The following is a 27,137-nucleotide window of genomic DNA, read 5'->3' on the forward strand; positions in this document are numbered from 1 at the left end:
CCTTGTCCATTTACTGATAATTATGTGGTAGAAAAGTATCCACTCTTTACAGTCTTCATTATAAAACAGGGGAATAAGCCTACAGTTCCCCCAGAGTATGGAATGTGCAGGTTACAGGAAGCATGGTGTGCCCCAGAACCTCCTGCAGGAGAAGGGGAAACCTATTGTTAAAGGTTTCAGTGTTTAGTGATGTTTAGAAGCTGATAGTGCCCAAGAGGTATGTCAGTGTTCCTGCTAAAAGCTTTTAAGTTTGGTGTCACTTCTAGAACGGCTTGGCAGGGGTTTCTTGACTTGAATTTTGGCGCCCTGGACCATCAGAAATGTGTCTGAATGCCTGTTTGCTTCTGCAAGGGGCAGGCTCAGAGCAGAATTTTACCACCGCAACATGAAGATGTTTTTAAGGAATTATGAAGGTTGGGATGTGTAATTGACTTTCTGACCTGACTTCCACAGTTATGCAATGTGTGGGTTAAGTAGAGACTGGGAACACCATGGAAGGGGGCACAAAATGTGGCAAAGTATAGAGTCCATGATTAGCCAGCAAAATTTCTCAAGGAAGTCACTAGTGACACAAAGAAGAAGGTATTGGGGAAGGCAGAAGGTCCAGTGAAGATAAAATGCATAGTGAACTGAGAAAGGACTGAACAAAATCTTTGGGAGTGTAGAGATTGTTTAAATAAACAATGGTTTTACACAAATATTTGAAGATATTGTCATTGTGATCACTTGGATATTGTATGGGCTTAGTCTATTTATGTAATTAAATAGCTGTGTCCCCTCATTAAAAAGGCTATAATAATGAAAATTCAGAATAACAGTTGTGCTGGACTTTCAGTTCTGCCTAAAAGGACTGCTTATGTCTTATGTCTGGTAAAACAGGTATTTTACTGAGTTTGGGCCAGAGTATAGAGCATATAGACCTTTTCCTATATAATTAAAGCTTTGTGTATCTGTGTGGCACATTATTAAGGCAATCAGTAGGAGTGCACTCTGCACTATCCCAGTCCACATCCTTACAGGCAAAGAAAAACATTAATTGGCTGCATCATTCTCCTATTTATTTCCAGGCTTGGAACAATTTGTCTGTGCATTTTATACAGATTTAGTGTAAAGTGCAAGGCTTAATAGCTGTAATTAAACAGGCAGGTACTGTTACTTAAATGGTGAGTTCTATGATATCTTCCCTTCAGACTTTAACGTTTCCAATATGCAGAGGGAACATTTTCTATTCTGATTCTGCATGTTGCTTTACAGGTCATCTGGAAACCACTGAATTTTATTTCAAGGCTTTGAGGTTCTTTTCTGGGTAAGATGGGTAGCTGTGAAACATAGAGAGAGTATCTGAGTTGCCTCTTTGGGACTTTTGAGAATTGTATTATTTCCAAACTAGCAAATAATTTTTAAATGCTTCATTATGTTGTCATAGAGTGCACCACATACTTTTGTGAGAAGGTCTTGGGTGCAGCAATTGCAGCTGTAACAATCATGCTGTATTTTGTCTAAAATAGTTTTATGCTCTGATCACTGTTGACTTGAGAAAGAGCATTGTTTCACTGTAGCATATAGTGAGATTTTAAGGTTTGTATTTGGATCCTAGATAGGTAAATGCAGCCAAACACTGCTTCCAAACTTCTTATTGTTCTGGCCCATCCGAGAGGTGTATTGAAATACTAATTGCTGTCTTCCTCATCTTTTCTGTGTGTATGAACCAGCCAAGGGTCACCCTTTCTTTCAGAAGAAGGGCAGGAATACCTGTTATTAGAAGACTTTGAAAGTAAAAAGATTCCACTGCAGTGAGTGAACAGTAGCCATTCTTGGCACATGTGTGAGAAATTAATCACAGAGCCATTAACTTGCCTGAAAATATTATTTGTTTGAGACTCATGTTGCATGGTGTTCTGAGAGCTTTAACAGAAAAGCTATGTAACTTTGGCTTCCATTTTCTGAAAGGAGGGCCGGTTATTATTTATTTATATGTCTATCCTGTTTTTTCTATGCTTCCTCTTGCTCTTCCAGATTGCTGGCACACAAGAGCAGTTCTGCTGCCATTTTGTTCATAATACTCTGTTTAATCAGCCATATTGATTCCTGCAGATGGGAAAAGAATCAGCTGAAAAGGATGTGTGGTCAAGCCAGCCCAAATACCTTATTTGCAAAAATGAGATGATTACCCCTCAGACTAAAACACTTTATAAACCTTTTTCCTAGGTCTCTGTCAGCAAGTGGTTTTTAGTACATGGAGGCTGGCTTCTTGCTGGACTCCCCTTCCCTCTCTGCCCCACCTCTTCTCTGTGCAGCTTTATGCCTAGTCCTTGTGGATCAACAGGCTGTACAGTTTTCTTTTCTTGGTATGTGGAAAGAGAAGTCCAGTCCTAGCACTGAGTAAGTGATACTTTGGCCACTTAGCACAATTTGCACATATGTGATGCCCACATGTGATAACACTGAATTAATGTCATAGTCATCCTCTGCTTATAAAGAGAGGAGTTATCATTGTGTAACATCCATATTTGCCATTATTTTAAACTGAGGTGTAAAAATCCATTAATACTTATTGTAATAACCAATTGTTAATGTAATATTTAAGCAAATTGATTTTTTAAATTGAGCTGTACTAAACAGAAAAATTAAAATCCCTGAACTACAGAAGTCATAAAAAAGCTCCCAAACCAGGAGTGAAGTCTGTTCTTGTCAACTATGTGCTTTGCACTTCTAGAATTGTACATGGTGATCTTATCGTGATCAGTGGTTAATGCTGACTTTTGAAAAGAGTTAAAATTCAGAGGCTGAATTCCCGGTCCTCATTTTGGCATAAACTACTTTCTGTGTTTCAGAGTGTCTTCAGACTTCTAGTTATGCAAAATCAGTTTGCTGGCAACCCATTCATATTTTGAAAACTATTTCAGTAGACTAAGCTGTTGATACCAAAAGATTGCTTTTAAAATTGTGAAATAAATCAGAACTGCCCTCTTCTAGTGAGAAATGTAAGTTGTTGCCTTCATCTAAGCAAATGACAGACTAGGCTTCCTCATGTGTCATGGTTTTTGAAAGTCCTCTGATTGCACAAGTGCTTGTGGTCAAGAACAAAGCAGCACCATTTGCCTAGACCCAGAAAAACTCTTATATTTAAAAAAGATGGCATTTGTTGCTTGCATTTCATGGTTAATCCTTTGGCACTGGCATTGTAAATATGCTGTTGTTACATTTTGAGCTTTGATTATAAATCCCTGCGTGCTTTTGTAAGATATAGTGTTTATATTTTATTCCTGTAATTTTAGATATTTTTTAATTTATTTTAAAGTATATCTTAGTGAACTGGAACTAATAATTTTGGTTCTGCAATTGATTGTCAGTGCCCAGCTTCTCTACACCTCCCACTTTATTTGTACAGTATAAAAACCAGAGATCCCAATCCTTGCCATATTTGCTCACATGAAAAATGCTTGACTTTTTCTGGGATTTTGGTCTAAATGGTTATCACAGAACTAGGAGAGTACATCTAGAAATTGAGGAGTTCCTGAATCAATCCTTTGAGTAAAGAGGAAGGACTGCAGCAGGGGCTGAGCTCAGAGTATTCACAATTTATTATGTACTCTGTCTCATGTACTTCCTTCAGTCCTATGTGCTCTATTTTTTGCAAGTGTTTTAAACTTCCAGGAGTTCATCTGTGAATTTTTGAAGCTCTGAGGCAAAGGGAGTAAACTACTAACAAACTAGAAAAATATATATTCATGGTCAGCATCATAAGGAATATAGGAAGTTTGACTTTCTTGGTTGTGCCAAGAATAAAAAATGAGAAAATTCTCTTCTATTTGGGGGGATTGGTTAAACCAAATGCAGATTAATGTTCAGAGTTACCTAGAAACTAGTTCTGACCAGTGAGACAGAACTGAAATCTATGTTAAAGATCCTAACTAGAGCAAAATTACCATAATTTTTCTAAAAAAAAAAAGTTCTCAAAAAAAATAGGCTGATAGGAAAAGATAATATAATTGAAGGGACAATTGTCATGAGCTTATCATCCTGATGGAAGATTGTATCTCTGCTGTTAAACAGAACAAAAACCAGTCAGTGCAGAGAATGACATTTTTCTTAAGTGCAAATGTCCATTCCAAGCTGACCATGTTGGTTCCCCTGAGGGCTGGCAGAGAGGCACTTCAGGAGCGATTCATCAGGTTTAGACAGATATCTAAGAAGAACAGAATGTATTTCACACAGTCTTCATTTCTCCAATGACTTGGAACCTAAATGCATAGCTAAACTGGTTTCCTTTTTCCTCAGGTTGCCAGAATGCCAGGAGATTAATCCAGCTGTCCCTTAAGAAAGAAAGTTTTATATGAACTTATTGACAAATGAAATGTGAATAATAAATATTGGTTGTGATCACTTTGAGGTGGACAGCCTGTTAAATAAGGGGGAAAATTATTCTTGTGATAGTCAGTGTACTTAATGTATTTTATTCCTCAAAAGTTTTGGAACTGTGCGGTCCAGTTGCTTAGTAGAGCTTAGCAAGAGTTGCATAGCAGGTATTCGTTAATGCACATGCATGCTGAAATATTTTCATACGCATGTATAAATTAACTGAATGGTATGGTGGTACTGCGGTAATGAAAATAGGAAATATCATGGTATGTCTGATCAGAAAGTGTATGGACTGCCTGAACTACACCACTAACACCTCCAGTGTTAGTATTTTGCCACCATCTTGGCTTTCATTTAAGCAAGCAGCCAGACTGATAACAGAATTCCTCTGCCTGGAGCACAGTAACTGGGGAGGTTTACAAAGGAAATAAAATGATTGTAATGTGGTTACTTTCCATGTAAGTTTACTGGCAGTGGTTGGTACCAGTACCAACAGCACTGTTCTCATAAAAAATTTCCTAAAAAATCTAAAGTAAACTGCTCTGCAGCTTTATTTAACAACACTGCCTTCATTTGCATTCAAAGTAAAAACTCTTTGTTGCAGATGCAACCTATGCATTTTTTTCCCTCTGAGAACATACTATTTTCCTCCTATTTATGATCTTATCTCTTACTTCTCTTTCCCTAAACTATTTCAAATGAGTTTGGTATGGTCAGTAAAACTTCAGGCATGCATTTAGGAGCGTTACAAGCAGTCATATTTTTTCCTCTTAACATTTTTTTCATACTGGTTAGAGCTAGCAAGTACTGTAAACCCAAGAGTTGAGCATCTTATTTTTACCTTTAACAGTCCCAGTAAAGTGCTGCTAGTTTGCAGCATGGGTTAAAAAAATAATAATTAAAAAAACCTCCAGCCCCCAAACAAACAGGGCTCCAAACTGGCATTGTAAAAATCACTTGCTTTATGAAACAGCAACCTGTTGTGGAGCTGTTGGTGAAGCTCCACAGTTGTGTTACGTATTTCACATGCATGGATTTGTATGAATGTTTTTACTTAGGATCCTTAGGTACTACTGTTCGTTTAATAGTTGAGTTCCTGCATCTCATTTTTAAAAAATTTAAAAAAAAAAAAAAAAATTGGAAGACAATGCTAGACGTTTTAGTTGGTTACACGAAAAATGTTGTATTTATGATTTGCAATGTTTGTTCTGCTTTTTGTGTTCATCAACATTTTAATCTCGCAATCTGACTTGTAGATCTCATGCTGACTCTGCAAAATCCAGCTCTTCAGAAACAGACTGCAACGATAACCTGCCCTCTCACAAAAACCCTGTTCCATCAGGGAGCAAGCACACTGTGAACGGTTTTTTTCCACAGCAGGGTGTCTATGACTCCCCGCCTTCCCGCTCCGCACTGATGCTGGCAGACTCCAGCCTCTACAACCTGCCTAGAAGTTACTCCCAAGATGTTTTGCCCAAGGCAGCATCTCCATCTGGGACTGATGCAGAAGGAGAGCAACATGTTTTCAATACCCCATCAGCAACGTCTTTGGATGCACAGATGAGGCACATCTCCATTAGCTATGACATTCCCCCCACACCTGGAGGTACTTATCAGATCCCACGAACTTTCCCAGAGGGAACATTGTCTCAGACTTCAAAACTGGAGACTATTCCAGACATCCCTCCACCTCGGCCACCCAAACCTCACCAGGCAGCGGATCGATCTCCTGTGGAAACATGTAGCATCAGTCGCACTGCCTCAGACACTGACAGCAGTTACTGCATCCCCAGTGCAGGAGCTCCACCCTCGCGCAGTAACACCATTTCAACTGGAGATTTGAATGTCTTCCGGAAAGGTCAGTGTTCTATGTGCTGTCCTGCAGGATTTTTGTGTTGAATTATGTCATACAAATGGTACGAATGGGCTGAATGATATGAGGGCCGTTTCTAGCCTGTTATTTCTACACTGAAGCTGAGATTTGCCTCAGTCTTTCTGAAGACACTGTTTAAATTTGATACTTGACAGCAGAGTTGTTTACCTTTCCTCTGTGGTGGAAAACTTAAAAAAGCTTCAAAGCTTTTTTCATGGCAAGGTGGGGATAAACCCAAGTCTGGCCAGTCTGTGCTGGCATCATGGGGAGGGGCATCCCTGCCACAGGGTAAGGCAGCCTGCTGCCTGCATGGATGAGCAGCACCTGGGAGCCAGGGGTCTCACAAAGACCCTGTCCAACAAAGAATCAGCCTTGCATTTGAGGACCTTCTTATGGGGATTGCCAAGAGCCAAGACTCTGAAAAGCAAGAGATCTTTGGTTCTGCAGCAGTTCATTCCAACTGAAAGCCCCTGGAGGCCACACTGGGGAGCTGAGAGAAGGGATTCACCTGCTCCTGCAACAGATGGGATCCTGTTGAATCAGCATTTTCCAAGCAAAGGACATTAATCAGAAAACCTTTCTCCAGACCTTAAACTACATCTGCTGTTTGTTTATATTAGAATAGCTTTTTCATGGGGGCCCAGATTCTCACTCTTACACAAAGTTCATACACCTGCTCAATTGAAAGATAGACTTTGCTGCTTCTTTAAGAGCAAAAATTCATTTCTCTTTTCTTGCCATGGGATAATGCCACTATAAGAACTTCAAGTTGTGACTGGTGAGTGCTAAGGTTGTTTGTGAACACAGTCCTCTCAAATATGGATAAATCTAGGGACCACAGCTTCAGGAGGGGTGCTTGTGTGCTCTCAAAATCAGACAGTAAATAATAACAGACTCTGGATGCCTGTGCCAAGTGACAGAAACAGAGGTGATAAATAGCCACTTTCTCTTCTTGTTTCTTTAGAAATTAGTTCTCAAGACTGTTATGATATTCCACGAACGTTTCCGAATGACAGATCTAATTCATTGGAGGGCTTCCATAACCACTTTGTAAGTATGACTTGATGTGAAGAGAGGCAACAGTGACAGTGCTTGAATGCTCCTTGTTCCTGTGTAAGAAAGCAAGCTGTGCAGTGTTTGTGATTTTTCAGTTTCAATAGAATACATTAATCTGAGTAGATTAGGTTAAAAGACTCATATGATTCACAGCTGATTGCATAACTTATTTTGTTAAAGGAAATATATGTTAATTCTAGAAAAACAGAAGCTTGTTGACAGTGGGAAGTGTTTCAAGTGAAGAACTAGATGAAAATTATGTCCCAATGAATCCCAACTCTCCTCCACGACAGCATTCCAGCAGCTTCACTGAACCCATCCAGGAAACAAACTATGTACCAATGATACCAGGCACGTTTGATTTTCCATTATTTGGAAAGCAAGTCCCTCCTCCTGCTCACATGGGTTTCAGGTCCAGCCCAAAGACCCCTCCCAGACGGTCAGTTCCTGCTGCAGAATGTGAGCCACCACCAGTGGATCGGAACCTCAAACCTGACAGAAAAGGTGAGGAAAATCCAAGAGAAGCTAATTTTTATCACCTAGGAAAACAACACAGCTCTCTGAACTTCTGCTTAGTGGAAAATGATCATGTTTTTAGAAATAATTTTTATTCTATGCGATAACCAAATACAAAAGGGCCCTAGGATTATTTTTGACATTATTAAAACATCACAATAACAATGCCAAATAACAGCACACGTTTAGACTTTATTGCTGTAGTTACTAATGAAAAAATGTCACTGTATTCCTAACATTCAGAAGTGTGTTCTTATATATAGAAGACATTTGTGATGCAGAGAAAGAACACAAGGCATTGGGTAGAATACAAATTTATAGCCATAACAATGCTTGGTACTGAATCAGTACACATATTCATTTTAGAGGGCCCCTTTGAATCTATCCTAAAAATTTAATCTCTTAAATCTGGTGTGTAATGTATTTATTTTTCGTTAAAATAAGGATTATTTGGGTGACCAGCGTTCTTAAGGAGCAAAGAAGATAGGGTCTCAATGTGTCTGTAAGAGATACTTGTATAGAGAATAACTAATGAATAGCTTGGATTTTCCAGTTTATCTAAAATGTTTTGTCAGCCATCTAACTAGAAATACAGGCAAATGCTTAAAGAACTTGTTTCCCTACTAAGTTTTTGAGACAAGATAACTAACTTTCTTATAGAAGAGGGAACTAAAGAACATTAAGTCAAATGTCTGGACTATTTCGCATTTGAGTAAGTCCTATTTTTAATCTTATGTACTTGAAAAAATTAGTATTTACATTGAGAATGGCTGACTTCATTGTGGGAAAGTGTGATGGCAAATATTCAGATGATCCAAAATATTCACTAACTAAACCTTTAAATTAGTATTTTTACCACTAAATGAAAACAGCCTGTAATTAAGGGAAGTAGAAAGTTTCACTATGATAGATGAGCTGTGTGAAATGGAAAGTACCCCATCTCATTCTGCCTGGCCATTTTTGAAAAGTGAGGCATGGACTCTTTTAAGACCCTTGGCTCTCTGCTTGTGTCTAATTGTTTCTGTGCTACTAGACAGCAGTTTTGCTTAGTTCTTCAGAAATACTGGACAGGAACAGATTGATGGAAGCTGATACAGGAAAACATTCTCAAAATAAACTGAACCAAATTGATTTAAAATATTTTCCTATACTAGCCCATTTGTGTATTTTACTGATAAAATGTTTGACCTTCAAAAGTAATAAATGTCTGTATTGAAAAGCATTTCACTTTTGCTGTTGGCAGTGCAAAGCTGCCGCACAGATGTCTGCTGATGTCTGTCGTTGCTCTTGCATCTCTCTTCTTGGAACTGAATTAGTGTTTCACATTCTGAAAGTGGCATGTAAGGCTCCTGCTTTGCTCCTATCCTCAAATGCTTTACAGCTGGAAAGACGTAGCTAACAACAGGGGAAGGATTTTTAGATGTGCTAATGTACCTCTTAATAAGTGTAGAGTGACTGGCTGAAATTTTTGCCTGTAGACTTTTGGAAGATGTTATCACTGTAAAAATAATAGGATTGTTTCATATAATTTACAAGATTAAATTATTTTAAAGTAAAACTGTCCCTTAGAGTAAATACTGTATAGGAAATGCTATGGGGCTGAAAAAAAAGTTTTGTGAAGATCTTGAGCTGGCAAGAATGGTAGCGATTCTGATTTATCACTGAGTGTTTTATCTTGGTAACGCACACACACTGCCTCACTCTAATTTTATCAAACGTACAACTGTGAGTTTTCCATTGTTGTGAAGAGAAGATCTGATGACACATCAGAATCGTAGTATATTCCCATTTCAATAGTTGAGATCTCCACACAAATAACTCCTTCCAGATACACCTTGGAAAATAAAACTGCAGGTTCCTTTGAACTAAGTTAGATAAAGCTCTTGTTTAAGTGGACCTTTACCTAACTAAAACAAGCATGGGCTTTATATTCTTCTTTGTTCCTTTTTCTGCTTTCTTCTAGCAGCTTCTGTTTTCAGGTTGTTTCTGCTTGTGTACATGTGCTGCAATGCTCTTCTGCTAGAAATTAGTGCACAGAAAGTGTCAAGTAGGCCTGTGTGTTCAGTAAATCTTTGGCAGACACAGAAAGGGAGGAAATGAAACATACAATATTTACATTCTGGCTATTGCTCCTTTAAATGTTGAGGGGGTTTAATGTGACATTGGTTCAAGAACTTCCGTTGAAGACCACTGGTGCTTCTCCAAAAGATGGCCTCTAAGATATTGCAGACATCAGGTGTGTTTGGGGTAAGGTGCTATGAGTGCACATCTTATGTTCTGTCAGAAGAAGCTGCTCTATTTTTTTTAGTTGGTTACAGATCGCTGCAGAAACAGTGTTTGCACTGCCTCCAAGCTTTTTGGTAGCTATGAGAAATACCACCACTCCCTTTCACATGAGCATTAGTTTTAGGTCAGTCATGTTATTGTGGGCCAGGGAGGTTTGTTACATCCAGTACTAAAAATACTTTTGGCAAAGAAATAATGCAGTGAAACCAGCACATAAAGAAAGGATACCCTGCTTTTTGTTGTCAAGTGTATGTGTTTAGCATCTCCTCTGTTTTAGTTTGGTTTAAGGGCTTGCTGCTCACAGGCAGTATAGTTTGACAAGGGTAGAATATGGAGGGCTCTGTGATTGCAGTGCCTCTGCTCTCCCCTTTTCTCTTCAATTTTGCCTGAATTTTGGTTCCATTCTGAGGTGAAACAGAGACTCACTGTTTTCTGGTTGTGCTGTGAAGAATAATGTGTCAGGCAGCAAGGATCTGGTAGTCTGTCCATCAGCAGTAGTGACTGTACCGTGTAAGGTCCTCACAGCTCTGATATAAGCAACTGACACTCAGGATAATTTATCAGATCATTAATATTCTCCAAATTGTTAAGAATATTTACAATTATATAGAAGTATGTAGAAGCAGTGATTGTGACATAGGTAAACTAAATGTAGGTAATAGGTCTAAAATTCCATAAAGTATATGCACACTATTCTGAGGGCTTGTGCAGCCCAGCTGCGAGTGCCTTAGGCTCTTTGATCTCCCCAGCCTGTTTCTTTTTCCACTGGTCTCTAGGAGAGCTTTGTTTTAGAAAATGGGTTAAAAAATAATAATGAATAAAAATATCTATGGCCTTGAGATTACAATACAGATTCATGTACTTTCATTTTGCAAGCTCACAGCTGCTTCTTTAAATATGGGGAGCTTCCAGTACTTTCTGGAAGTCTTGAAAGTAGTTTCAAAACATGGTGTTGGCTTCCTGCCCCAATAACTTGAATCAAAGCACTTTACTTTTTCTTTAGAGAAGCACATCAAAAGGTAAGTGATGTATATCTTGGGACAAAATGGAGAGTGTTTCGCAGGTGTTTTTCTGCATTCACCTGTAACTGAACGACAAAAGTAATCTCATTTTTAATTTGGTTCTTTTCAGGGTGCTGTTTCTTTAGTTACGTAGAACCCTTTGCTATATAGATTTTTGTATTTCTGCTTTTTGGCCGCTTTAGCTTACCACAGTTGCATGTAGTCCTGATGCTAAAGTGGAAGTGTGTTTGCTGGCAAAAGGCTTCAAGTGGAAGAAATATTGCATCCACCCATGCAGTTGGGTCTTACTCCCTGAACTGTTCAAAGACAGTGATTGGTTCTGCCACAGAGCGGTTGTGACATTTGTTATGATGGTGACATGCCTTCCTCAAAATACTGTTTGTCCAAGAAGCAGTAGAATTAAAGGTGCCCAGATGCAGTGAGGTGAAGGAAGACTCCCTAGACAGGCAAACCAAAGGTGTTCTCTTTCCAAGGGAAAAGTTAATATTCAATAATAAAATTCAAAAGGTGTGAATTGTTTTTTGTGGGTCAGGAGGAAGAGAGAGATGGGGGTGTCTGTGGGCCTCTGGGCATGACAGTGACCCCCTCCTGGCCCAGGATTTGTTTCCATGGCAAGAGCAGAGGGGTAGCTCCTCTTAAAGCAAGACTTTGAGACCAAACAACTCCAAAAACAGATATCTTTTTTTTTTAATAACTGTTTAGGAGCTGTCCAGAAGGAGTCCTTACAGCTATATAACATCATCCCATGTGTAATCTCTTAAGAAATTAAGTGTAAGGTGCTTGTCATCTTGACTGATAAAACACAGTTTTTCAATATCTGAATCAAAGTGTAACGTCAGCAATGGAATTGGTGATGGTGCTATTTACTTCTCCAAAATCTCTGTTTGATGCCCCATTTGTATTTAATCAGTAACTTCTTTTTTGTGTGTCATAGCACATTTCTACCAAAGTGGGTTTTCTAAGGTTCTGAAAAGAAATATATGAACAGTGAGCATATGGTTGAATTAACAGTTCATTACCAGGATGGAATGAAAATCAAAAGTTAAATGTCATTCATTTGAATATAATATGTGAATGTAATGCATGAATGAACGCATTATATATATATATAAATGTCATTTTTGTAAAGTTTTTGTTCAGTAATACTTAAAAGCACTTTCTGAGAGAGTTCCATTTAGCGCAGGTCCTAGTTCAGGGGAGCTGAGGTAGAACAGTGCCCTCAGGATCACTCAGCAGATTGCTGACAGAGGCAATATAGAATTTAGGATTCCCAGCTTACAATATGGTACTGGACTTTACTCCATTTGTCTTCAATAACAACTCTATTTGTCCAAATATTTTTAGAGTTTAATTGATTATTTTGAACAAGATTTTCAGTCCTAGTTTTGGGTTGGACAGCACAGATTATTTCACTGATTGCAAAAATAGTCAATAGTTAGTGTAGTGCATTTTAACTTTTTTTTTTTTAAGCTTGTATTACAACAAAAATATATAAGCATTTAATCTGAGGGGCTTCCTATAATTTAAATCCACATGATTGCCTTTGAAAGAGCCTGCTGCTTGGCCCTGGTAACTTTCAGCCCAGCATGTGGTAAACTTGGATTTAGAGACAGTGAATGATGCACACTTTTCTTTTCATGCCAAGAAAATACCCAGTTGCAGCTTGAAAACAAGCAAACAAAAGAAATCAAGGGAGAGGAAGAAAATTCTCATGGAGCTGGAAATTGTGATTCTTTTTTAAAATGTTTAAAATTTTATGGTTGTTTTTCTCATAGTTTTTTGCTCATTTAAGATGTTAAAATACGTAATTCGTGTGGTTAAGCCACAGATATGTGGATTGCTTCTAAAAATGTGTCTGTATCTTTGCCACCACGCCTCATGAGTATCTCCCAAGTGGATTAACTTCACAGAGAATTCCAGTTTTCTTTATGAAAGAGCCCAAGCCCATTTTGAAAAGTTAATTGTGTACAGAGCTTTCCCATGGCACGAAGCACTTGCCACATTTTGGTCCCCGTAAGACCTGCTGTGATGCTTCTGGATGACTGGAATAATCTCCCATTGTTGCAGTGTTGCATTGTGCTCTACAAATCCCAGGCAAAGTAGGTAGTTGTTAAGGAAATTGAGAATCCTCATTAATCATGAAGGTAGCTATAAATAGCCTGATGAAGAGTTTCCTTGTGAGATGCTCAAACATATAAATATTTAAGTTGGACAGTGTGAACATATTGCATGTCCTGATACAGCAGGAGCTCCACACCATCCTTAAATAAAACTTCAGAGAAACACTTAGAGCATTTGTGACAATAGGAGCTGACAATTCTTAAAAATAATAATAATTAGGAGCTGGCAACACTGCATTGTTCCACACTATCATCACTGTCTTGCATATTCTCTAATAAAGGCTCGATTATGTTCTGAGGCTTTTTGACAAGTAGGCATTGAAGAAATGAGAATGGTGATTTCAATCAGTAGCAAGAACTGAAGATCTGTTGAAAAAGAAACTGTAATTTTTGTGATGACTTTTCCAAACAGAAGTATTGTTCATTTTGCTTTTAAGAAATCCATGCATTTAATCTACTCTCTATTGGAAGCTACACCCCTTGTTCATTCTATTTAGGAATTTTTAAAAAATTAAGCTTTTGGGTGACGTTTTGTTGCTTCCTCAGAATTCCTAAAGCAAGTTGAATAAAATTTATTGGGTTAGGTTTTTTTCCTCTTTGATCCTCCACAAGCTCCCATTTAGCTGAAAATTATACTTCCTCCATGCCTGTACTAAATTACTTGTATAAGTCTAGTTTTTACTTAATGCCTTTAAATGAAGTTTACATAATTCCCTGCTGCGATGCACCAGTCCTTAACTTGCAGCTGTGATTTATCTTCCAAAACTATGAAACAACAAATAATTTGAATAAAAATTTCATTTGGATGGCTGCATCACAGCTGCAGAGGAAGCTGTGCTTTGCTGGACACAATAGTTGTAACAAAATTAAACATACCAGTTTTCTAAAGAAAAATTGTAATACTTGCTCTGATACTAGTGCTAGGGATTTTTAGGGTAGGGATTAGGGTTAGAGATTTTTTTTTGGGGGTAGTTTTAAACTCCAAATATAAGAGGTAGAGCGGGAACAAGAGAACCTGGGTAATTACGCCCTATTTTTATTTCTCTTCATAAATTTTTTTTTTCCTTGCTGTGTCCTTATCACTTTTTTCAAGGAAACATAGTTTTTGATGCACATATCGTCATGGTATTCCATTGGTTTTTAATAGCTTTTATGTTAAGCTTTACTTTTCCAGTGAATAATTTAAATTCTGAGGTTTTTTCTGTGTTTTGTTTTTTAAGTCCCTTGGACTTCATGAATCTTAGTGCAGCATGAAACTGCTAATCAATAAGTACTCCACAACACTGTACTTTGATTTTAAAACAGTCTTTGTTATTAAATGCTTTTAGTTCATCATGTTTTGGGGGCTTTTAAAATACAGACATGTAGAGTTACTCACAAACTAGAGCAGTCAAATAGTATTTTGATGATTAATAGCTTTGGTATTGTCTGAGTAGTTTTTGGCATTTGGCAAATATTTTAGGAATACCAGTGAACCTTAGCTGTCGGATCCAGTTGGACTTCTTCATAATCAGATACTTTTTTCCAATTCATTCTTAATTTCTGGAGCATTCAAAGTGCCAGTTCTCTGTAAAAAAGTTATTTTGAGGAGATAAAGATTTCTAAGAAGACTGGAGAGCCTCTCTTTATGTGACTGCTTTATATTTCATAGCATTGAAGAATAAGTTGATTTCAGTTTGTTTTTATTGTCTTAAAGAGACTATAGTTATCAGCATCCATGTCTTATCACCAACCAGAACAAAGCACATTATTGATATCCCTGTTTGTTGGTGGATACTAGTATGGAAATCCATTTGAATGTTGTTTAACTAAATACATGTTTCTAATCAGAAGTTGGCAGGAAACAGTCTTACAAAAACAGACATGAAAAAGCAAATTCAGAATATTTATAGAGCTTTGTGTTGAAGACCATGTACTCTGGAATCAGAGTTCACTGGGGTGAGGAAGAGGAAGAGAAGGAAAGCAGTTTATCCTGCAGAATTGAAAACCAAATAATAAGCCCTGTGGGAGTAAGACAGGGATATTCAGCCTTGCTTTTCAAGGAAAAATCTACAGTGATTTTGAGTACAGGAAGTCTTGGACCTCAGTGCAAATTTCAGTTTTCTATAATTACAAGGAAAAGGGGGATTTTTTTGAATGGAAACAAGAAACTGCTTTTAGTTATTTCTCTCTGCAAGTACTTTTGTGAGGATGCAGGGCACTTATTTGGCTGGTTTTTCCTTTTGCTCTCTCCCTCCTATCCCAAGCACAGCACTGTTCTAGCATTCCTATGTCTGGTCTCCTTGTATCATGAGGATGAGTCCTGTTGTACAGGAAACAGCATTAGCATATCATGCATTTCTCAAATTTTATGTCACATTATTATATTTACCTTAAAATTTTAAGCCCTAAATAGCTGGTATTTAAGTAGAAGAGTTGACCTCTTTTGTGAGGATGTTTGCAATTTCCTGACATGAAATCCCTTGCCAGCAAGCCATGGAGCAGGCGTCCAGTCAGGAAAGAAATGTCCTTAACAGAAATAGTGTTTAATTTTGGTGTTTCAAGGCAATAGCCTGAGAACAAATTAATCTCTTCAGCATTATGTCCTCAAAACCAAAAACATTATGACCCACCTACACTGATGCAGAAATTTGCTGCAGTGGGACCACTTCCCCCCACCCCCCCCACCCTCATTATATTCCAAGTGTTTTACAGAAAACAAGAGCCAATGCAAAAACAAAAAAGGTTTTTCAATTTAAAATGTTGTTTGAAACAAACTCAAACATGTGAAATGGACTCTTCTCCTGGCGACTTTGCAGACAAAGGCAGCATTGATGTGTCCCAAATGCCAGGAGCAGAATTCGTGCGTCTGAGTGCGCTCCAGTGCCACAACCATAATTGCCTGCTCTGCCCAGCAGTTTGTACAAGCAGCCATTTGTTAGAAAAATAGACTTCATTAGTGATTTTTCAGCTCAGCCTTTTATAGTCTGATAGAACGTGCAGAAGCTGAGCTTCTCTCTTCTGGCCATAGTATTTTGCATTTTGCAGGTGGTGACTTGACTGAACGATGAAAACATCTAATTTTCACTTCTTGTTTGGTTGGTTTCACTTGACATAATTTGTTTGGGTTTTTTTTTCCTTTGTAGGTTTGCATCCAGTGGTGTTGCAACATTTATTTCCTTTTCAGTTAGAAAAAAAACCAAAATTGCATAAAGGGAACCTTTCTTTTTTCCTTTACCCAGATTTATCTTTCCCAGAATAGGTAAGTTATAAAAGTATTGTCTTTTGTGAGATGAGGTACATCTAGGCCTGTGGGAACCACAGGAAGTGTGTTCCTCAGTATCGCTGGCATTAGAATGCTGTATGGAACCAGATTCTCCATAGAGCCTTACTGTCACTACACTGATTTGAAACACAGTCCTGTGACACTTGACCTTTAGTGATTATTTGTGGATAGAACAGATTTGGGAGACCAGTCTGCTGTACAGGTGGGAAGCACTTTCCCCTACATATTTTATTCAGTTTGTTGCTTTTCAGAGATACAAGGGTGTACTCTGGGGGAAAATTGTCTTTTGAAGGCAGTAAGGTATATTATTAAGGGCTTTCAGTGCCCTGGCTCATGTCACTTTATCTTCTTAAGTGGGCAAAACAGGGCGAAAGAATTCTGCACTTACACAAACACATAACCTCAGATTTGTGATTTTGATCCCCCCTTCTATTTTCCTTTGCCTGGTGTCAGGTCTTTCCTGTTGTACAGTATAAGCTCCTCAACAGAGATTAGGCCTTTTGGTTTTTTGTTTTGTAGGGAGGAAAAGGAAAACACCCTGAACAAATGTTTTCATTCTCTGTGACACATTAAACTTGAGGAATTGCATTATCCTGGCTGGTTGGTAGCAGCAAGTGGTTTTGCCACCAAATTTATTGAGGTTGAACGGTCTTCTAGCAACAAGAGATGAAAGCTCACTGAGTTTTGTATGTTCTTGTCTGATGCAGAAGTATTAAAGGGACCTGTACTTATTTATACAGCTCTTTTGAAAATCTCAGAGTGGTTTGTGAGTGCTAAATTAGGTGTGAAACAGGCAGTTACATAATATCCACGTTTTACAAATGGGGTTAATCCCAGTTCAGGAAGGTTGGCTGCAGGAGTTCATGTAGCATCATTAAGAGAAGTGGAAAAAGTGAGTCACAGCCCTGAGTTCCTTGAGTTTATCTCTGTGTTATGGCTTTCAGGCACTTCTGTTTGGTTATAAGAGCAGAGGTTATAAAGTGCACACTGCTTAAATAATTTCATTAGCTCTCTCTGTTACCTCTTCCAGTTTTCTCACTGGACTTAGGATCTGTGTTTCTATGTCAATGCATATTCACTTGAGTTGTATTGAGCCAGATATCTGTTAAATCAGATTATAAAACTGTGAAATACAAAATTATTATGATCATGTAATGATATTCAGTACCAAATTGTCCTTAATAAAAGGTGTTTGAATTGGAACTTCTACATTTGTTCAATCCATTTTAAGATCCTTGTCTTTTTATATAGGCAGGCTTTTATGAGAGAGTTATAGGCAAGGGACTTAAGAATATCAGATCAGCTCAGAATTGAGTGCACCAACATGTCAGCTTGTGCTTTTGACTTGGCTCTAGTCAGAAATACTTCATATTCCACTTCACAATCTGTGTCTTTGGTCAGCATTGCCCAACTGCTCATCCTTTTCGTCTGCATATTGAGCCATTTAAGGAAGCATCTGATTTAGAAATTGGAAAAGAAGTGTCTATGTCAAAATAATTGCATGTCCTTTTTAAGGAAGTTGCTATGCAGCACTACTAGTGAATACATGAATTTTACCTTACCTGCATGGTCTCTCAGAAGCACTGTGTAGAAGTTAAGATACAGTACAAAACCTCTGTGTTTACCTTTCTTGTTACTTGATTATTCACAATACTTCAGTGATAACAGTAATAGAGCACTTCATATGCAAAACCCTTGGGATAGAGATTTGCAACCTTCTGGAGTTTGTTGCCAGGTTTATTTTTTACAAGGCTTTCTCACCCATTGCTGGGAGTACCAGCCCACACCTGAGTCTGTGCCTGTCCTTTTCCATTTTGTACTGTAAGGCAGTTTTCTAACATAGTCAGACTTGAACTTTTCATTTGGTTTATTCATATTGCTTCTTGGTGTACCATTTGAAGGCACCTTTTTCATATTAACACTTTGTCAGATAGACTTTAATGAAAGCTCAGGGCTATTACACATTATTGATCATGTTTATTTGAAACAGTGTGACCTGAAACTCTTGCAGAGTTTGGTCAAGTGGGCTAAAGAACATCTGTGTTGGGAGAGGGGTTTACACTGCTGTCTGTAGGGAGATGATTGATATTTTCATGCCAGGGTCATTTGTGGTGGAGGTTGGGTTGTGCCTTGGTGGGGGCACAGTATCCAGGCTGGAAACGTGGGAAGAAAATCCCACTGTGTCTGCAGGGTCAGAGTGGTGGGTTTTGGTACAGACAGGTAGAGACTTCTGGGGAACAAGTTTAACAAATACACTGTGGAAAAAGATTCTTAGGGCATCTCAAGTGGGAGATGCACAGTGGATAGAAGAACTCCTAAGAGTCGTTATTTCCAAAGTAATTTTGTGACTAAGTAAAATTTAATTTCTCTGAGGGTACTTCAACTTGCATCTGAAAAATGACTGTTCTCCTTTCGTGCTAGATATTCCCCAAATATGGATTTAATTTTTTTTAATTAAACCAGTTAGTAGTAATGATCAGTTACAATATTTGTTGATGCACTTTCTAGCCTTTTTGTACACCTTTTACTCTTGCCTACGATATATTTATTTCTTGCATGCAGTGTTTTCTTTGTTTCTGGTTTGGTGCTTAAGCCCTTAGTGTGAGCCCCAGCTAGACTGTAAAATCTCCTTCAGTGGCTTGCTTATGCTTGTGTCATTAACCTTTTTGCAGGGGGTTGTGGTGTTGTTTATTTACAAAATTCTAGTTTTCCACTTACAAATAGAATATTATTAAGAGAGTCTTCTTTTTGCCAATTAGGTCAAAGTCCTAAAATTTTAAGACCTAAACCACATGGTTTAGAGCGAACTGATTCACAAACCATAGGTGACTTTACTACAAGAAGAAAGGGTATGTACTTTAGCACTGTATGTATATGGAGCTTTATAAAAATAAGTGAAGCAAAAATTAGGAAAACTGGTTTTTTAGAATAACTTTAACTCTGGTATATTCTTTTTACTTCTGTTATAGTCTAAGGTCATGGATGCATTTTCTGTGCCAAGCAACCAGTTTCCTGTATAAGGAGTGAAAGACTTTCTGGCTTGAACAGTGTATAGAAACTTTTCCTTGATATTAACATGGGTATTCTGATCTCTTAAGTTGTAGCTGTTCATATTTTGGATTGACTTTTGTCTGTTGATTTAGAAGCAAGTATATAAAAACTTATAAATTGTACATAGTAACTTGCAAGTTACTTGAAATTAATTTTGTTAGGCAACAACCTGAAATCACAGTTCACTTAGGTCTCCTGAAATGAAGCAAAATATTGATCCTCTGACCATATACTACTACAGACATCTATTTATGCATCTTAATGAGGATTGCAATTAATTTGATGGGCTTTATTGAAGGTGCTGAGTTGGTGCTTCATATGGTAACAAGAAGTCGAGAAGATTATGAATAATGTTTAAAAATCTCACAGAATCAGTTAAAAAATCACTGATTATTACCTTTAGTTTTTTAAGTCCATTGCAAGTGGATGAAGTATTTCTCTTGTTCTTAGTGGGCTTTGGACACTAACAGGCTCTGTTGCTGCTGCAGCAGTACCTTGCCCACTCTTTTTCCCTGCCAGGGAGTCTCAGACCTTTACTGAGGACTTGAGCCAAGCTGATTGTTTTTTGTGTCAGTCATGCTTTAGTGTCATCTTGCCTATGTCATGTTTGGTTCGGTCACTACATGCCTGACACTTGATCTTATTGAACCTGCCAAGAGGCAGAGAAGTCATGGTGGGAAGAGGGGCAAGGAGAGAAAGGGCTGTTATAACGACATTGCATTTTGTTTTCTAAAAACAGTATTAGGTAGGATAAAGTTGACAGCAGTTTGACTCCATGATATTTCTTTCCCACAAGTCTTTTGATACTTTTTTTTTTCTAATGTTTTGAGGGGTGAGATATACAAGCTGGAGGGGAGGGATAATGTGTTTCTTACTAATAGACTATTTGTGGTTCTATTGTGAAAATGGAATTTAAAAATTGCACTTTTTTTGAGAACAGCACTAACTGTCATGAGTGGCACATTGCTCTGCTTGACTGTGGATGAACACTGAAGTGAGCCAGCTTATTCCTGGTGTTGGCTCATTTCTCACTTTTACAGACTTAGCTGCAGGTTCTGCCCACACTTGGAGGTGTGAAACCTCACCAGTAAGGGCACATGTACATAGCGAGGGCAGAGTTTGCATAATAACAACCGTCCCTGAGCCAAGAAAAGCGCCCAGAGCTGGTTCTGCTGAAACAGCCCATCAGCCCTGTCCTTGGCTTGTCAGTTCAACAAGTCAGCATGGCAGAGTAAGGACAGAACATGATACTGCCGCTTTCAGAATCTCTTTTCAAAACAGAATTACTATATAAAAGTATATGCTGAAAAATTCTTAAATTGCAGTGGGCTTTTTTAATTTTATATTTTAATTTGGTTTTAAATCTATGTTTCTTTTCATCAGCTGGAAAGATTAAAAACATAAGTTAATATATCATGTCTTTTTGAAAATGGAAGTGTCTCCTTTTCCTTACTACTGTTTACTATTTGAAAGATATAAGGGTTTTTCTGTATTTAGGCTGTGAAAAGCTATTACATTTAAGTTGGTTTAGGAATATTCTGTGCTTTTAAGATTTTCTGTTTCTTACATAGCAAAACCAGCTCCACTAGAAATAAAACCTCTGCCTGAATGGGAAGAATTACAAGCTCCAGTTAGATCTCCTATCACCAGAAGCTTTGCACGAGAGTAAGTTTCTTGGCTTTTCCTCATTCAGATTAATAATTTTTGTTGACTAGAGTGTTAATAAATATGTGTACATCTGTATCATATTTTTAGCTTGTGTTTAGCTTGAAGTTTCCTTTGGATGTGTGTGCATGTGTGTGTGTGTGTATCTGTGCAGTGAAATAAAGTGTGTCTGTGTGAATTTTTATTTTTTGATATTAAATATAAGGGACTGTGTAGAACCAAAAAATGTGACACTCTAGTAAACTTGAATGAAAATTTCAGCTCTAATATGCTTGTTTTTGTTGTTTACCAGGAGGTTTAAGATATTTGAGATGTACTGTTTGTAAAATAATTCCTGGTAATTAGCTCCTCCAGGTTTCCCGTGTCTCCCAGACCGGATTCAGTTCATAGCACAACTTCCAGCAGTGACTCGCACGACAGTGAAGAGAATTATGTATCCATGAACCCAAATCAGTCCACTGAAGACCCAGTATGTAAAATCTACATCTTAACTACTCTCTTCCTGTGCAGTCCTTACTTTTAAATCACGCAAACACAGATTCTTCGCTCAGCATCACTCCCTTTATACTTCCAGATCAACATAATGATAAAAAAATCTCCATAGCAAAGCTGTAATTTTGGTAGAATTTCACTGAAGAAGTTAAGAGCATAAAGAATGGTTAATATACATATCAATTATATAAAACAGTTCAAGACATGACTTTTTTTCTACCTCTTTCCTAGAAATTGTCTCCTCTTTGTAATTGCTTGTCCTTGAGCTATATACCAGTTCAGTATTATGACATCAAGGGAAATAAACTGTCCTAGGACCTCTGAGACATGCTTTAAAAAGCTGTATTAAAAGGACATCTTCCAAGAAATGTAGAAGGATTGATATTTGTTGTATACATTCTATGAAAACTGAACTGTGTGTATTTTATTAGGCTTCCTTGAAAGAAGAGGATAGAAGGAGTCTTTGTGAATTGAGTATCTGTATTTTTTCCCCTTTGGGGGAGAATTTTCCAAGATAATGAAGCTTCAGATACTTAGCATGGAGTACAGCTAGTTAGGAAAAGTTAATTATGCACTCTGTGGTTTTTCATTGGCGTGGGGAAGGAGAGAGAGAAAAATAAGACCTAATAGTAGTTTAAAGGAAGAGAAGAGCAGTACACCTAGGCCTAAACTAAAATGTGGTTTAGAATACACGTAAAACACTAGAGGAAAACCTGTATCTTGAGCTCAGCTTTTTGTCCGATACAGAATCATATAATGGTTTGGGTTGACAGGGACCATAAAGATCATCTTATTCCAATCTCCCATGCTATGGGCAGAGACACCTTGCTCTAGACCAGGTTATTCAAAGCCCCATCCAAACTGGTTCAGTGCATTCACATGTTTGGGTTCTTAGTAGATTTTTCATCTTCAAATCATTTATGTGAGACCTTCTTCAGGGAGGGCCTATCTAGCACCCTTTTTGTTCTGTTTGTGTATCTGCCTTCTTATATGGCATGAGCTGGCACATCTCCCTGCCTCTGGACTCTGCTCTTGCAATGCTGTTCGCTTCCCTGTCCCCTGCTGCTCTGGATACCCTCCCGTCTTTTCCAGTGTCCCTGCCCTCCAGCTCACCACTGCTGCCTCTGGATGCCGCGTTCCAGGTCCCCCTCATCCTGTTCCCCGTGGGAGCTCTGGAGGAGTGCAGGTTCTAGAGCCTCAGAGCACCCCAAGCTGTGCCTTGTGCTGTGCCTGACAGTGCAGTTGTGCTTCCCACGGAAAGGCACCGTCAGCATTTAACATCAGCAGCACGGGGGAGCTGCTGATGTTAAATCTTAGCCCCTCTCTTACAAGGGCCATTGGTAAGTAATGGGTGATGTCCCATCTCACAGGTGCCAGAAACGTCCCATTTTACTCCAGGGATTAGTTCCACCTGTGCCCATGGTTCTCCCTGCATGGAATCACAGTTCAGCCCAGAGGTTTCCGTTGATTCTTAAAGCTATTCCAGGGGCTTAACTTCAGTGCCAAGATGGTACAATTAATGCTCCAGCTCATTAATATATTCTGTTTGCTTGCACCAGTCCTTCTTTAAGGTTGTTCTACAGATTTTCTTTCAGTTTCATTTGTGTGTATTTAAAGTTTCTGTTTCCTAATGCATATGTTCTTCCTGCCTACTTTGTTTTAAATAACAGATTATTTTTTGTTTAAAGAGTAACAGCTTTTTTTAATTTTTGCTGGAAACATTGATACAGAATCTGATTTTTCTATGTTAAATATGCAGAAATTTGTTTAGAGAATTTGAGCAGCAAAAATGAACTTCATACTAGTTGTTTCCTTGTTACCACTTAATATTAAATGAGTTGGACAATACAGATGTAATGGATAACTTCAATTTAAAAAACCCAGCCCATTGAGTTTTAACCCATAAAATATTTTATTTCCTAGAGAACCAGAACATTTCCAGATCTCACAGCCTTTGTTTTAAAACCAGATAATTAAATAGACATTTTGAGAATTTTTATTTGTTCCAATTCTATCTTAGCAAGGAGTCCATATTCATCTTTTTCTGTCATCAGCTTTGAAGCATCTTGTTTGGATGTGTCATACTTCTGTTTTATTTAATAAAATCAGCAATATTCTGCTTTTTCTTTCAAGTTGCTCTCAGCCTTACCCTTCTGTCTTTCCTTCTGCCTTCCTCTTCATTTTTTGCTGACTGCTGCCCTCTGTCTTCCTGTTTTTTCTTTATCTTTTAGAGAAGAGTCCTTCTATTGTACTGTTCCTATAACACCTGTTAAGAGGGAGGGATCAGGCTGGGAGAGGACAGAGGAGGTGAGGTTGTAAAAGTCCTGGCTAATTGAAATTTAGGTATATACAATACAACTTCAGTTCAGGCTGCCCTATGCATATTTTCCAAAGTTTTAATATTTTGATCTTGTCAATTAAACAATACTTTTTGATTTTCAGTTTAGTCATGATGACTTTTGAATGCAACATAATAGTTTCATTTTAAGCTTTGCTGCTATTGTAAAGCTGAAATTATTGTAGGCATTTAATGACAATTTACGGTAATAAAAAAGTTTGTAATTAAGTAATGCTAAATTTGAGATATAACAACTACATTTAAAAAGAACAAAACACACTCTGTTCTTATTTCATTATATGAAGGGGACATTAAGTGGAAGCCACAGATGGGTTTGGTGGCAACCTTAAATTTGGGGTGGGTGAATTTGAGGTTTTTCCCTCCCATTGGCTTTTGACTCTGTCCGAGTTTTGACATACAATGTATCTCCTTGCCATACAGGGTCAATGAAATTTGCACAATTAAAGTGATTGCAAGAGTCTCAGTCATTTCTTTAACCTTTTACATTTTGGCAGTTTATATATAATAGGCGTATTTGACAATGTGGACCGCTGATATGTACATTTTTAGCTGAGGTTGTTTATGTTATGATTTCAGAATTTGTTTGGAAGCAACAGCCTTGATGGAGGAAGCAGCCCTATGGTAAAACCTAAAGGAGATAAACAAGTGGAATATTTAGATCTGGACCTAGATTCAGGAAAGTCTACCCCACCTCGTAAGGTAAGCAGATATTCACCTCTTGCAGTTCTGCCATAAGCAATTTAAAATTGGTTTCAGTGAGATCATCTTTATGGTCATTTCTCAAATGGTCAGTTGAGAGACAGTGTGGAACCTTTCAGAGAAACCTGTGCTTGTTCTATATCTGTTCGGGACATCTACTTACTTTTTGTTGTTAATGTATCTGAACTTGTTTTTCCCTGTGCCCAGAAAAAGAGCAGTGGCTCGGGCAGCAGCGTGGCAGACGAGAGGGTTGATTACGTTGTGGTGGACCAGCAGAAAACGCTGGCTCTGAAGAACACGCGGGAGGCGTGGACTGATGGCAGACAGTCTACGGAGTCCGAGACGCCCACCAAAAGCGTGAAGTGAAAACACTGCTTGGTTTTCAAAGAACAGAAAGAAGTGAGTTTTGAAGAATCACAGAACCACAATGGCAGTGTTGTTCGGCTGTACAGTACCTGATTACCCAGGGTGGGAATCAATTCTTCACCGAATAGGATGGAAGCCAAAGGATACTTTGAATATATCAAAGGAACTTTAAGATCATGAATTGGCTCTGTGGTGTCTGGAAAAATTGCAGCTTGTAAATAACATGTAAAATAATATCACTTAGCTTTCAGAAAACCTTTTGTTCTGTAGTTAACACATTTGTAGTATTACTATGTTTATGCACTTTTTTAGTTAGAATGTTGGTTCAGGTATTCCCAGTTAGTGTACCTTAATGCCTAATTCATCTGGAGAATTCTTTTTTCCTTACACGACTATTCCTTACAATTTTAGGTTAATTAAGCTACATGTAGATATGGAAATTAATATTTGAACTTCATTTTAATAACTCAAAATTGATATTGCAGAAATACTTTCACAATTGAATAATCTACTTGAAATGCCAAGAGACAACCTTTAGTTACATACTTGTTTATATTTAATATACACAAGATTACTTGGAAGTCTACAGGTTACCTTCCTAACAAAAAATTGCTGTGAGTTAATAATAATGAACTGTACTGGGTTTAGATCTACAATCCTGGCTTATATGTTAGTTGTTAATGGTATTTTATTAATGACAGTGTTCTGTGCTCAGTGGGTGAGGATTCTGCAGGGTGGGATCTTACACTTTCAAAGACTGAATAATTAAATGTCAAGTAAGCCTGCAAACCACTGATGGCATGCAGTAATATTGTGATCTCACACTTATCAACAAGAAATAACCTTTATATTATTTACAGAAGGTAGAGTATATAAATCAGGTACGTACCAAGCACTGTTGTGCTAATACACTGATCAGGTTTAGTCAATGAGCTATAGTTTTGTACTGTTTAGAAGTTCTAATGTCAGTTTTCAGTTCAAGATTAATGGGACAGTTTGACATTCACTTTTCGTAGTACTAGAAAAATGCTGTGATTTTGAATTAGACATTAATTCAAATGCAAATACTATGTTTTGACACCATAGTGCCCTTCTTATGAGCTCTATTTTACTTTAATCTCCTGCTTGGCCTTATATTTAAATCCCTATGCAACTGATACTTTATATCTCTGTTTTTAAAAATTAGATAATATACCTAAATGATCCCCTTGTACACCACTTATTGCTCTTTCCTGGTACAGGATTTTAAGCTCTGTATACTGTGATCCTTTAATTTACTATGCCAGTTCCAAATAATAATCTGCCTTGGTTTAGAAACACTTTTTTGTTATTTGGAAGAAGATAGAGTTCTTTAAATGAATGAGCTAGGTCTAGATAGAAAACTTACTAACACTTTTATTTTATACAAACACCCTTAAGTAAGTGGTTGGTTTCATTTTCCTGCCCAATTGTTTTATTTTGTCCACATAATTTAAAAGTTGAGCATAACGCTGCATTGTTTTCTGGCATGTTGGCCTTAGTACTGTGCTTAATCTACCACTGGTTGTTTCTCTCCCCTCACATCCACAATCTCTACAGTATGTAAATTATCTTATTCTTAACAAAGGTTCTTTTTTAATAGTAATATTTTGATGCTTTGAATGTTCATTTTAAAAAAGAAACTAAACACAATACATTTTGAGGTGAATTTTAAATAAATCAAGTTGTTCAGTTTTGATGTGTAAACTCTGTCCTGTGAAGCAACAAACAGATGTCCGTGTGTCTGGGAAGGTGCTTGGATACCAACCACACTTGTCAGAATTGTAGATTACCTCTCAGTACCTCTCAAAAAGCAAATGTACAGCTAAAACAATTTTCAAAAGGAATCTCTGCACCAAGAAGCCAAATAGTGTGAATTCCCAGTCTTCTGGAAGCCAGGAGCAGTGATGTGCCTGAAAGAATTGGTCACCTAGGCTGGCCTCCCTTGCTGAGCTAATGATAGAAAGTGGGTTTGCTCTAAGTTTGC

At 37.8% G+C, this 27,137-nt stretch overlaps 1 protein-coding gene across 8 annotated transcripts in view; it reads left to right on the forward strand.

The window, feature by feature from the left end:
* The window catches only part of GAB1 (GRB2 associated binding protein 1), a 94,848-nt gene extending 67,991 nt beyond the window's left edge, over positions 1-26,857 (forward strand). For 2 of the 8 annotated variants that reach the window (XM_085057504.1, XM_085057511.1), the window contains exons 4-12: positions 1,713-1,793; positions 5,619-6,220; positions 7,200-7,285; positions 7,492-7,795; positions 19,260-19,349; positions 21,123-21,216; positions 21,562-21,685; positions 24,644-24,766; positions 24,974-26,857. In XM_085057504.1, coding sequence (XP_084913630.1) covers positions 1,713-1,793; positions 5,619-6,220; positions 7,200-7,285; positions 7,492-7,795; positions 19,260-19,349; positions 21,123-21,216; positions 21,562-21,685; positions 24,644-24,766; positions 24,974-25,132 — 1,663 coding nt within the window. In that variant the 3' untranslated portion in view covers positions 25,133-26,857. Of the gene's footprint in view, positions 1-1,712; positions 1,794-5,618; positions 6,221-7,199; positions 7,286-7,491; positions 7,796-19,259; positions 19,350-21,122; positions 21,217-21,561; positions 21,686-23,939; positions 24,016-24,643; positions 24,767-24,973 lie in introns of all 8 variants that reach the window. The other 6 variants (XM_085057505.1, XM_085057508.1, XM_085057507.1 and 3 more) reach the window with 6 other exon arrangements.
* Positions 26,858-27,137: the final 280 nt, after the last annotated feature.

This window comes from Lichenostomus cassidix, chromosome 4 (assembly GCF_008360975.1).
Source record: "Lichenostomus cassidix isolate B80296 chromosome 4, HeHo_3.0, whole genome shotgun sequence".
Lineage (NCBI taxonomy): Eukaryota > Metazoa > Chordata > Aves > Passeriformes > Meliphagidae > Lichenostomus > Lichenostomus cassidix.